Source organism: Fringilla coelebs, assembly GCF_963513975.1.
Source record: "Fringilla coelebs genome assembly, chromosome: 2".
In the NCBI taxonomy this organism is placed as follows: Eukaryota; Metazoa; Chordata; class Aves; order Passeriformes; family Fringillidae; genus Fringilla; species Fringilla coelebs.
In genome coordinates, this window is record NC_140029.1 from 71853679 (window position 1) to 71865970 (window position 12292).

The 12292-nt window shown below is 42.3% G+C and overlaps 1 protein-coding gene across 1 annotated transcript; it reads left to right on the forward strand.

Annotated features, from left to right (window-relative positions):
• Window positions 1-352: 352 nt before the first annotated feature.
• LOC311150958 (uncharacterized protein) lies at window positions 353-8898 on the forward strand (the record flags this gene model as incomplete). Its single annotated transcript, XM_084201016.1, has 2 exons — window positions 353-2155; window positions 8845-8898. The coding sequence occupies 2 exons, from the start codon at window positions 353-355 to the stop codon at window positions 8896-8898; spliced, it is 1857 nt and encodes a 618-aa protein (XP_084057142.1).
• Between the last annotated feature and the right edge of the window lie 3394 nt (window positions 8899-12292).

Sequence of the window (12292 nt, forward strand, 5' to 3'; positions counted from 1 at the left end):
GAGGAGGAAGGCTGGATTGGTGTTACTGGGAATTTCTTTCTCTTATGTGCATATGAGGATTGTATTTACTATTGTAAGGTAGGTGTGCTAGTCATACTGAATTTATTAGCTGATTAGCCGTAGAGAAACAGGTACATATTGAAATAATTCCGGTCTCTTAAATTGCTGACAAATGCAATTATACTTTGAGGGAGTGACAAATGCCTTTTCTGTACCTCTACAACACACCTTTGTTCACCATAGAAGAACTCCTTCATTTTGTGTGTGTCTTTATTTCCTAAAATGCATATGAAACTTCTTTTAGTAGGGGACTTGGAAAGAAAATTTTTTAATGTTGGCTTTGGTTTTCTTGATGCAGGCAGCGCCACCTGAGGAGCTCAGCTCACCCAGTCGATGTGAAGGCAAGGCAAACCAAGGTGCAGCAGATGAAGGGGAGGCGGCCAGGGCAGCTGCTGGGGACAGCAGTGTTGCTTTGAGCTACCCCAGCCTCCACCTCCATGCCTACAGCATCGAGAGCATGACAACGTTTCCGAATGGCTGTGGAAATGGCACCACCCTTACTTGTATAGTTATGGATAATAAAGAGCCCCAAAACCAGACTACCTGTGCCAGTCATAATGGGGGACACAGCACCAGCAACAATGTTGAGGAGGAATTTCAAGAGGACAAGCTCAGCCCTTCCAAAATCATGCGCTTTTTTACCACCCCTCGGAAACGGGCTAATTCCAGCTCTGACAGACCTCGTTCTCTGGTTTTGATGGGCAACTCGTCCACATGGAATGCCTTTTCTTCTATCAGAAAGATGGGATCTTTCAAGAAGTTGAAGTCTTCAGTTCAGCAAGGAACTCAAACAAGGGAATGCTCAGACATCGTAAATGACAACAGCATAGGCAAACATGGTTCAAATGGAGCAATGGTACAAGTTCAGACTAACAGGTATTCCTATACAGGGCCTCTACATGATTTCCAGACTGCAGTGGATGGTTTAGCATCTGACTGCTCTGATGTGGAGGAGAGCGATGAGTCCTTCCTGAGGAACACTCATCGCTCACGTAGCATCAGGCGGGCGTACGGTGCTGGCCGCATCAACTTGTTAGACACAGATAAAGTTCAGAGTCGCCACAACGGTGTTAGGCCAACATCACCTGTCATTGCAGAGCCAAAGATCTGTGAAATTTTGGTGAAAGACTCCGAAAACAACAGGATCATTTATTGGAGAAGCAAAAGTTCTGATAATTTGAACTTTCTGAAGAAAAGCTCATTCAAACGGAAGTCCACCTCAAACCTTGCTGATCTGAAGGTTGCAAATGAAAAACAGATACCAGCAAGGACTCTGAGTGTTCCTTCTGCTGACTCTGACAAAAGTGATGGAAACCCTGAGAGGCGATCCAAGCGATGGAAGAGCCCTATCAGAGCAAAGGATTTTGATCGAGTTCTGAAACTCGTCAGTAACGTTACAGATGTTGCAAGGAAGAAGGATGGCCCCAAGAACATGGCTCCTTCTCCCAGTGAGCTGTCCCAGAGAACAAGGTCAAACAGCAGGCTGCATGATGACTACTCCCGCAGGGTTTCCAGCAGCACGGATCATGACAGGAAGAGATGCACCTCCTCAGTATCCAGTCCAGACTCTTCCTTGCCAGGAACACCTTGCCTGCAAAGCCCTGTGATTGCTCAGGATAAAAAGGCTGAAATGAATGTAGCTGTCACTGAGGATAAAAGCCCCAGGACATCATCGGGTATCCCAGACTCCGATAGCTTTTCACCTACTCTGGATGACATTAGTCCATTTCCCAATGAAGTCTTTTATTCGGACTCAGATGAACCAAGAGCTACTCAGCAGTGTACAGATGAAGCCGAAAACCTTCACGTTCCAGTCAGGCCGACTACTCCAAAGCCTCAAAGTCCAACTGCAGGGAAGGTCAAGTGCAGTATGAATTTCCAGTGTCCAAACCATCACAGCACGTTGTCACTGAGCTCATCAGAGAGCGAGGAGAGAGTTGAGGTACCAGGGCTGAAGCTGAGCAGGAATCCTGTTTGCTTCCAGGACTCAGTGAAAACTGTGTATTATGATGATGGAAATGAAGACAGTGGCATAAGCAGCCACTCTCAGCTGAGCCTCAATTTGGCCTCTGGTACTGAAGAGAAAAAGGAAGAGGTAAGAAAGAAAGCAAAATCCTTCAGAAGCGATGTACATTCCCTATTGGGTTTTGTCTTTATTAATGCAAAACAATGCAAAGTAATGGCTGCTGCAGCTTGTTATTGCTAAAATATGCTGACAGCAATTATTTCCTTTAAATATTCTCTTTGGATGCTAATGTACAATTATTTTTTCTTTGCACATTAAAATCAAAGGAAGTTTTGGCAGCAAAGGTATTCGTGTATGTTTTCAAGGGCAGCTCATTGCGCCCTGAAGATACACCAGCTTGTCATGTGGCCTTGTCAGACTTTACCAGCCTGAGCAGGGTCTGGCTGTGTTTCCTTCACAACTGAAAGGTCTTTTTAATTTTAAAGCATCCGTGTATTCTGAAGTAGTGTTGACTTACTGTAAAACACTTTGCCTGTGAAACCTTGCAGAACATGGTAATATTTGTAGAGCAGTGTGGCGTGAAAGACACAGTACAGAGGTTTAAGCATTCAGTTGTGTCCAGTGTTTTCCCTGTGCAGTGATGACCATACTGAGGGTAAACTGCTTGCTTGTTCTTTTGCTCGCCAACTGCAGACAGCAGTACTTTAGACACTGGCCTGAGTGTTTTGCTCCTGTTGTTTTGGTGAAGACATGGTTGTTCTCACTGCACCTGATGAGTGATTTCATACTCTCAGTGAATGGGTAGATGGATATATTGCAGCACCTCTGAGGTAAATTCACATGATAACACTGTGCCCCAACCTAAAAAATGCTGTGAGCTGGCACCAGAGAACTTGCAATGATTTGGCAGCCTTGGTGAAAAGCTGTCAGACATATCCTGGACCTGTCTGAAGCAGTGAGGCTTAGCTCAGCCCCAGCTCACTGTGGCAAATATCCATCTGGATCTGTATAAATATGCAAGACATTCACAGAATAAAGCTGACATATCTTTTAAGCCACCTCAGTTTGACTAAAGTATCTTAGACCTTAGGTATGAGATAGGCAAGGCAATGCTGCAGCTGCACAAGCTTCAGGCTTTCATGCCGTGAAGTTTTAAAATGTCTGTGAAGCTGTCCTACTTTTAAAGGCTTGGCACAGTTTTTGCAGACTAACTGTAAATGGTTACTGAGCTTTTCAGTATTGTCCTTCTGCAGGAGAGAAGCAATTTTGTTTACTGTTGTGTTTGCAGCAATGGTAAGATTGAAAAAATAAACTCAGTGTGTATAAATGTCTGGGCTCAGAGTTTATTCCTCTTCTGGAACCATAGAATTGCTCCAGCCATCCATATTTTTCAAAACTCTCACTTATATGCAAGGAGTAGCTTTCACACTGCCAGAAGAGGCGAGAGTCCTAGTGTGGATAGATGCCAGCTGTATTTCTCAGGAGTAAAATGGGAGGTGGAATTAATGCTACTCATCTACCATCTAGTGGTGAGCTGCCATCATGACCCAGAAGAAATTAATCTGGTCCTTCCCCTTAGCTCCCAACAAACCAGTACAGTTTTTACATGAATGTGTGTACATTGGGTGGATAGAAGCTACTGCAGTTTTTAGTTTTAACACCACATTCTATTATTATCTAACATGCAATTTAAGCTTTCTCTTTATATTATAACATTTTTTAGGGTAATTGTGAGTGTCTTTTAGTGCTTGCTTCAGTTGTCTAAAATACAGAGTGTGCACTGGTGGTAGCTCTGGGTTTGTATAATGGGCAGGCAGACAATATGGGATGGATCCCAGCAGAAGATGGAGGGAGTGGTGGCCAGGGAACAGGCCCCTTGGCTGTAAGCTCTCACTCTGCTGTGAGCACTGCCTGGAGCCCCCGTGCTTTGTAAAAACAGCTGTGGCATAGCTGCATCCAGGCAGACCTCTCTTCTGATAGAAAAAACCAAAATTTTTGGAGGTGGTAGGTGTGGGTTGGAAGCAGGGACTGTGCAAGAGAGGGTCTGCTTTTGTGTTGCTGTACAAGGGGTATAAAGTCTGCTATTTCTTTTTTCCATGCCTGTTTCTCGTCTCATGCACAACCCTAAAGCTGTGGCACTCAGAGTGACTGCAAAACAGGTAGAGTGGTATGGTTTCTTTGGAGGATTTAATTTCCTGCTTTACAGCATGCTTCCCTCAGCATGGAGCTAGCTTGGCACCAAAGATACTTATGCCAGGTTATTTTTTAATTGGAATTTATTCAGCCTGTAGGCACTTTATGAATGCCACATACTCAATAAATGAGGTCACTGGGTTTGAACTTTTGACTACAATTCATTTTTACCTTACACCTCCACGTTGCAGAGCTGTACCTGCCCAGCAAGTTGTTCTGTGATGCCTGAATGCTTAGTTCGCTCTCAACAATCATTTGAGATGTGGTGTGGAGCCATGAACATCACACATTTTTAAAATTTTGTCTGAACCTTAAATACGCTGTGTTGATGGACAACTCTGCACTGTTTCCATGTTTCATGGATCTGCCTTTCTGTTCAGATTTCATGTATAAGCCAATATGTATTCCAGTACAGCCACTAAAGCTTGAAGACATATTTTGATGTAAAGCTTAGAAAGTCCTAACCAGTCAGGCTCAAATAAAATCACTTTTCAGGACTGGCTGCTGTAGCTGGAAGCAAGTGTAGTTTATTTCCTTACTCACTCATCTGATAGATTAGTCAGCAAATGAAATATGTGGAATTTGGACCATCTCTATATTTTCCCAAATATGGAAACTAAATAATTCTACCTTGTGTTTCCCCACTACTGTAAAGCTGATTTTGCAGTATTCCTGCAAGGACATCTATTTGTTCATCAGAATTGATGTTTTGCATTGTTTGTTTGGTTTTTTTTCTTACATGATGGAGTCTTGAGATCCTGTCATTTCACTTTGTTCATTTCACTAAAATGTTTGGACTGAAGCAGGGGAGATTTCTTGGGTTTTGGTCCTGACAGAGATTGTTTCCCAGGGAAGAGCTCATGAAGTGCAGCCTGGATCTGTGCCTCAGCACTTCTGAAGCTACAGAGGTGTGAGTCACCAAGGCTCACCTGTGACATCCCATGCTTTGCCACTGTCTGCTTCATGCTACTGCCATTTATATTCAATATATTGCATTTAAATGGCATGAAGAGATGATTAAGTACAAGCTTGTACTTGTTTGGAGTGTTTCACATAGTCTTTGCTTTCATGAAGGACGAGCCCCATGTCAATGGAATAATGAAAACTTAGTCTCAGACTAGCATGTGTCAGCCACTAAGGCTGCCTGAACAAAACTGTTCTGAATTTGTTACAAAAAGGTAAAAATCAAGTTACTTGACATTTCACCTAGTTTTTTACGAACTCTTAGATCGTGTGGTATTTAGGTTGCCTTGCTGGCATCTGGCTTCACAGTACACCAGACTTTTTATTACTTGAGTACCTTATCTGCATGACCATAAGTGCATGATAAATTACAGTGAAGAGGTAACTCTGCTGTAATTATGACTGAGTCACAGTTTATTTGCAGACAATATTTTAAATGTTCTAAGACCTGTCTGTCAACTCATTTATGTTCATGCCATATAAAAGTCACTGGTCCCAGCTAGTCCACATCATAAAGTGCCCAGTGCTCAACTGTTGGCAGAGTTGAGCTGGTTTGTCCTGGACAGGTCTCTGGGCTCTGAATATTGAGCAGACAGGGTTTAACTTGGAGGACAGGTTAGTAAAGATGAAGAGGAAGAAGACCTTTAGGGGTGGGATACAGAGGACTCAGATATGTCCTCACTGTTTGTCCTCACTATTTCTAGCTTCAAAAAGTGTCTTCCTAGTGAAGGACCAAAGGGTGGTAGCTGGATGTGGTCATGTTCAATGCCTGCAAGGAGCAAGCAGCAGCCAGGATCTGAGGGTGGTCATCTGTAGTACATGCCTCAGGTTCCTGAGTGCTGTGGGTTGGGCATGAGCACACCTGCTGGGAGCTGCTTTCCGCTCTCTGAACTCTTCCTTTTGGATTTATTCACCTCTGGTTCATCCATGTGCAATTTAGAGTGCACCTTTATCAACCTAACGTGTATAACTGTAAATATGGTAAACTGTGAAGGATAATTAGGTGAAGTAGCGGCGGAAATTTAAACTGGGTTTACTCCTAAGGGGCTTGTAATTTGGAGTGAGGGTTCACCACTCTGGTCTTGCTGACTGCAGGACCTGGGGACAGAGCAGCAGAGCCCCGACACATGCTCTGAACAGCATCTTACAGAAAACTGGGGGTTCAGTTAAGCCAAACAACACTGGATTTACACTAAACTCTAGCTGCTCTGCACAAGTCAGGATGCATTCACACCATGTCACCACAGTCACTCAGGGAGTGACTTCCAGACGCATTTGCCCAGCGCTGGACTACAAACCACTGCTCATTGCTACAAACCTACATTCCAGAATCCCTTGCTGCAGTTATGCAGCATGGAGCCCTCAAATGACAGGAATATCTTCCTATAGCAGCAAAAACTCTTTCAGCAGCAGAGCTGTCATCCATTAAGTGCAGCCCTTAATCATTTGTTGCTGTATCCGCTACTAGGAAGAAGAAAAACAAGGCAGTCATGACAGTAATCTGAATTCTGGATTGGCTTGAATTTTAGACCAAGTAACTGTGCAGTTCTTAATAAAACTAGCCATTCCTGGAAACTGTAGGATAATATAGGAGTTACTGTCATCCCCTCAGAAATGTTTTGGATGGTGACAGGGAGAGCTCAGATGGACTTCACTGCAGTTAGCCTGGGGCAAGCTGCACCTTTTCTTTATTGCATTTGTGCATCTCTGCCTTTCCAGAGCATCTCGTATTTGACTCTGCTGTAGTTGTCCAGTGCACTCCAGTAATACCCAGGTGTTGCTCACGCTGGGCTCAGGAGTAATAAATAGTGCCCCAGAAAGTGGAACAGCACTGTGCCCATGTGATTTGGTTTCTTACATCAAGTGCAGTGTTGCATTGTTGGTACTGAGAAGCCATCTCAATGCTAGGTGGCTGAGATTTCCAAAGTGAGCAGAGGCAGCTGCAGAGTTTCCCCTGGGCTATCTGCATTTTCCCTTTCTGCCATCTGGAGGCTGCCATGTTTCTTGTGGTGCCAGGATGTGTGGCAGGCTGGGAGACCAGCCGTGTGCTGGGGGAAAGCCAGCCCAGCAGCCTTGCCCCCACCCCATTCTCTGGGAAGTAATAGTTGGCAGAGTTGCCCAAGGCAGCTCCACCCCTCCCTGGCTGGGGTTGTGACTGCTGCTGGGACTTGCTGAGGGCAGGGCTTGGGCCGGGGCAATGAAGCTTTGCTCTGAAAGGGTGGAGAGAGTGAGGAACCAGAGGACCTCATTTTGGAGAGACTCTGAAGAGAGGCAGAGGCTTTCGGCTTTTTAAGTTTCGCTTTGTTAACATGAAGTTCTGCTTCCAACCTGTCATTATCATCTGGCTTTTGAGATCTGCCAGTGGGTATTACAAAGAAAGCCTGAAAGAAGAAAAAAAGTCACTCATTTTGCCAAATAAAGGGAAATTAATTTTTCTTTTTTAGACCTGTTACTTTTTCTAGGGTGTTCTGAGTAAATTCAGAAAATACGTAGAGATTTATTTAGGATTTATTAATATCTATACATCTAAAAGAAGCTGAGACTATGAATACCCCTTCACTATACACTACATGTTTGCAGTTCCAGTTCAGATACTGAAGGAAAGAAGGGACAGTCAGTATAAGAGCATCATCCAGCCATCCCCAAGTATCAAGTCACCAAAAAACTAGAGGAAACAGTTTTCTGGTTTTAGGACATTTGCATTTTTATATGAGTGATAAGATTATTTCTGCAAAGGAAGTACATTTCCCTGCAAACTCCTCCCATCTGCCATTAGGAAATATGTTAGCTGATTTGGATTTGGAAATTAATTAGAGGAGAGGACGAAGGAAATCCTTGAGGCTGAGGAACAGATTTGAGAATCATGAGATCCGCTTGTCATTTCCAGTCCTGCCTTATGCTTCTACATTACTTAAGTGCTTTGTATCTGTTCCTTATCTGTGAAATGTGGATATTGCCAAGGTGAACTCGCTAATCTTGGTGAAGCATATTGCTGAGAGGGAAAGCTTTATGCTTTATCATTGTTTGTGATAAGCAGGCTTTCAAGGATCAGGTTAAATGAAGCAAACCTGCGTTAAAAGGCCTTAGAAAATAGATGGCTAAATTTTCTTTGTATCTATATAGCCTGATCTCTTAATGTGGCTTTAGATGTAACAAATAGATGTATTTGTTAGTTAGAACACCACAATTGCTTTGGTGTTCACAGATCCCAAGTGGAAAATTATATACATTTTCCCCCCAATTTTTAAGACTTCTAAAATTAGTGTTTCACCACAGCAATTTGTTGCTAATGGGGGTTGCTTTTGCTGTGTCACGGGGCACAGTAATATAATTTTTCTTTACTAAAATGCATAGTATTTCCTGCATCTATTCTGTGAGCTTATACTGGTGTAGTGCAGTGGTATTCCTTTAGGGAGTCTCCCTCAGAAGCAGCGCTTTGCAAATTTTTCAGCTGCAGCTCCACACATTTTTTTTTGCAGGGGGAGGAAGGGGAAAAGAAAATGGAGGTTATCCTCCAAGCAGCTAAAACTTATGTAAATGTTGGCCATAGTTGTATTGCATTGATTGCTTCTGCTTTGCTTGTGTAAGTGTATTTAGTGTAAGTGTATTTTAGCAGGCTTTTTTTGCAGTTGTTTCATAGGTTGTGTTTTTCTGTCTTGCAGACCACTGGTGAAATTGCCCTTGATATTCTAGGGATAGATAATCAATGCATTTAAGCGGGGTCTTCTCAAAGGCTAATTAAAAAGAAAATACGTTAGTGGCAAAGGAGGCAGAGGGATGTAAAGAAAAAGAATATAGTGCAATTTGCATTTAATTACAAAGGAATAGATGGAAATTTTCTTGAATTGGACTGGTTTAATAATTCTTGTTTGTTTGTGATTGAAGATGCAATTACTGAAAATGTGCTTTCTTTGCAGTAAAAGCAGTCATTTCCATGGTAGTTCTTGCTGTGGTATCACTTGGAAATTGTCACTGTTGGATCAATAGGGGATCACTGGGCTCTCTTGAAACTTCAGAATCTTTTTATAAAACCTAGAAAGAAAGCAATAAATAATTTTTCTCTGGGATACTTTATTTATCCAGAGTTTCATAATCTCTGTGTCTGTCGCAACAGTTTGCAAAAAACCCCAACGTATTGATCATATCCATGAAGCATAAAACAAGCTTTTAACCTCATTTAGTATTGGTGATAAATGAACTTCAACTAATGCTCTCCCAACTGCTATTTATCAACAAGAAAAAGTGCAGCGGTTACTTTTTATCATGTACCTAGGTGGAGACATGTCCAGACTTTTACTCGGTTAGGTCAAAGTGGTAAAATAATTTATAGCTACTAGGTCACAATCCCTTGATCCTTTTTATGTTTGGTGGCTTGTATAAACTGAAAATCAACTTCTAATATTACTGCTGAGTTCCTAAGATTTGGCAGTTACTGTTTTATACAGAAATAAGACCTGTTAAATAGTCACCAGTTAAAATATCTTTATATAGCTGTCATTGCTAGTGAAAGAAATTTGTAGATTTTTATATAGATCCCTGAATATATGCAGAAATGTATCTTCTTGATGAAAATAAAAAGATACCTACATGACCTAGCACAAATACTGTGATAGTTTCAAGCCTTGTCATTTGCAAAAGAGCACGACTGATTACCCATCAAAACTTTTCACTGAGAAGATGTAGTAATTGTGTTCTGAAACTTCTCAGCCTACTCAGGTTTTCTTCATAACTTTTTCTCAGTCAGAATCATCATCTGTTTAATTTATCACACCTTTCAGTAAATTGCATTTGGTAATTTATGTGCATTTTTGTAGATACATTATTAGATTTTGATTATCTGTTTTCTCCGGGTTAGAAAAAGGCAGTAGTAGTTATCAAAATTACATTTCAGCCAGGCAGCTCAAACATACAGAGATAACAGAAGAAGAAGTATTGCAATTTATTGTGTAGCTAAGGAAAACAAACAAACCCTCCCCCCTCCCCCCCAAAAAAAAAAGAAAAAGAAAAAAATTAGAAGTGTAGTCAGGATGCTCTTTTCCCTGGGGAAGAGGAATGCTGGGGGTCTTTGTCCAAGAGGCACCTACTTGTGACTTCCCAGAAGATTACCAGGTAGGGAAAACTTTTCGGGAGAGAAATGTTCCCTTATACTTTAGTAGTTGTCTGTATGTGCATGTTATGGATCATTGCCTTGACAACTTAAAGGTTAAATTTTGAAAATCCAAATAGGTAACACTAGGGGTTGAAATGCAGATTAGTGGTCAGGGACTCTCAGCAACGTACACAGTCATCAAGACCTTTATAAAGTGGGGATTTTAATTAAGGAGTTTATTGGCTAAACACATTGGAAAAAAAAAATCACTCAGAGCTTGTTTTTCCTTTGCTATCATGGTGTCAGCCTTCAAAAGTGTCCCAACAGCAGGAGGCTGACCAGCAGCATTTTCTGTTGGGTCAGACTTGTAGTTTGGGCTTTCTCTGCAGCAGAGAATGGGGTCAGGTATGGAGGATGAAGGGTTATTCATGGTTGGTGTAAGTGCACCAGCAGAAGTCCTGCCACGCAGTTTCAGGTACTGGCAATTTCTTTGCCATATCACTGATAAAAGTTACATCCACATAAGCAACATTTTATCAGTACTGTGCAATTCAGATGTGCTCCTTGGGCAGCACTTCCTCTGAAATTAGTTCTGAGTGCTTAATTTATCAAAAGTACACAGTACTTTTCTGAGTAATAGCTGGAGAGCTGGGCTCTAAAGACTAAGCTAAGATTTCAGTGATTAAACACCTGATGCTGCTGTTGCTTACCTTGGTTATTAATGAGTACAGAGAATGCCAATAGCAGTCATGTGCCATTCAATGGAACAGGCTTGTACCGGTGCCAGGCTGAGCTGAGTGAGATCATGGTCGAGTCCTTGAAGTTGCTGTAGCTGGATTGGGAAATCAGTCTGGGCCCAGGCATGGGAGGGGTTTGGTCTGGCTAGGCACAGACTCTGTGGTGTCTTTGTTTACCTGGGAGCGAGCAGCCTTGGAGAACTCCCACTGTAGCCTCTTGGGTGTGGTCAGGGGGTCCTGGAGACCACAGCATGAACACACCTGAACGTGGCGCCTGGAGTTGAGCCCAACTAAAAATATCTGTCAAATGAAGTGAGGGGCAGCTATCAAAGACAGCTGCACACAGCTGGAAAAAACCTTGTGGTGAAACTGCACATTTCTGGAGCAGGAGGTGGGGACAAAGCAGGGTTGTCCACAGCACTGGGGAACATAGTTGTAGCTCCATCTAAACCCACCTGCAATCTAGCTTGACACGTGGCTCCTGCCTGTAGTGCTGCCTGGCTGGTCACTCAGTAGGCTTGGCTGATGATCTTGTTTAGGGGCTCAACTTGATTCCTGGAACATAAAAGATCCTGCACTGCTGGAGATGTCATGACAGGCTTTCCTTTGTCCCCAGGGGCTGCTTCTGGATGGCCCAAGCCTCCCATAGGTCCTGTGTTATACTTGCATGATGTGTGGCACGTGGAGATACATTAGATTCCTTTGGACATTTGAAATGGCCCTGGTTTCTTATGCTTATGTTCAGGCAACAAAATTTTATCCTAGGTTTCTCCTGGCTATAATGACAGCTTTATTATCTAGTTAATTTACAGACAGCTCCATTGCAGAATTGAAATTTGAATGCAGAAATCTGCAGCTAAGAGTGACATATTGAAAGGGAGCAATAGCAAATATAAGTGTAACCTGGATTGAAGTCGATATTAATTTTAAATGGTTGTATTTGTAGATACAGTGCTGTCAGGAATAAGGAAAGCAGTTCAATTACAATGATTTAACTAGTTTGCTGTTGTAGGAATTTAGTTATCCAGAAAAAATAAATTCATTTGCACAAACAAGCAGAGCTGTTTGCATTTGCAGTCTCAGAAGAAACCTAACTGAGGATACAGCCTAAAAGGCAAGATTAATAATCTTGATTTCTAGTATTGGTGATCCTGTGCTGTTGCTAGACTAACAGGTATGAATTTCAGAAAATCCAATGTGGATTAATCTTAGATCTTAATTTGTCAGAAATCTCAAAATGCCTTGAAATTTTTGACCCACACTTACAATGCATGAGCCAGTGCA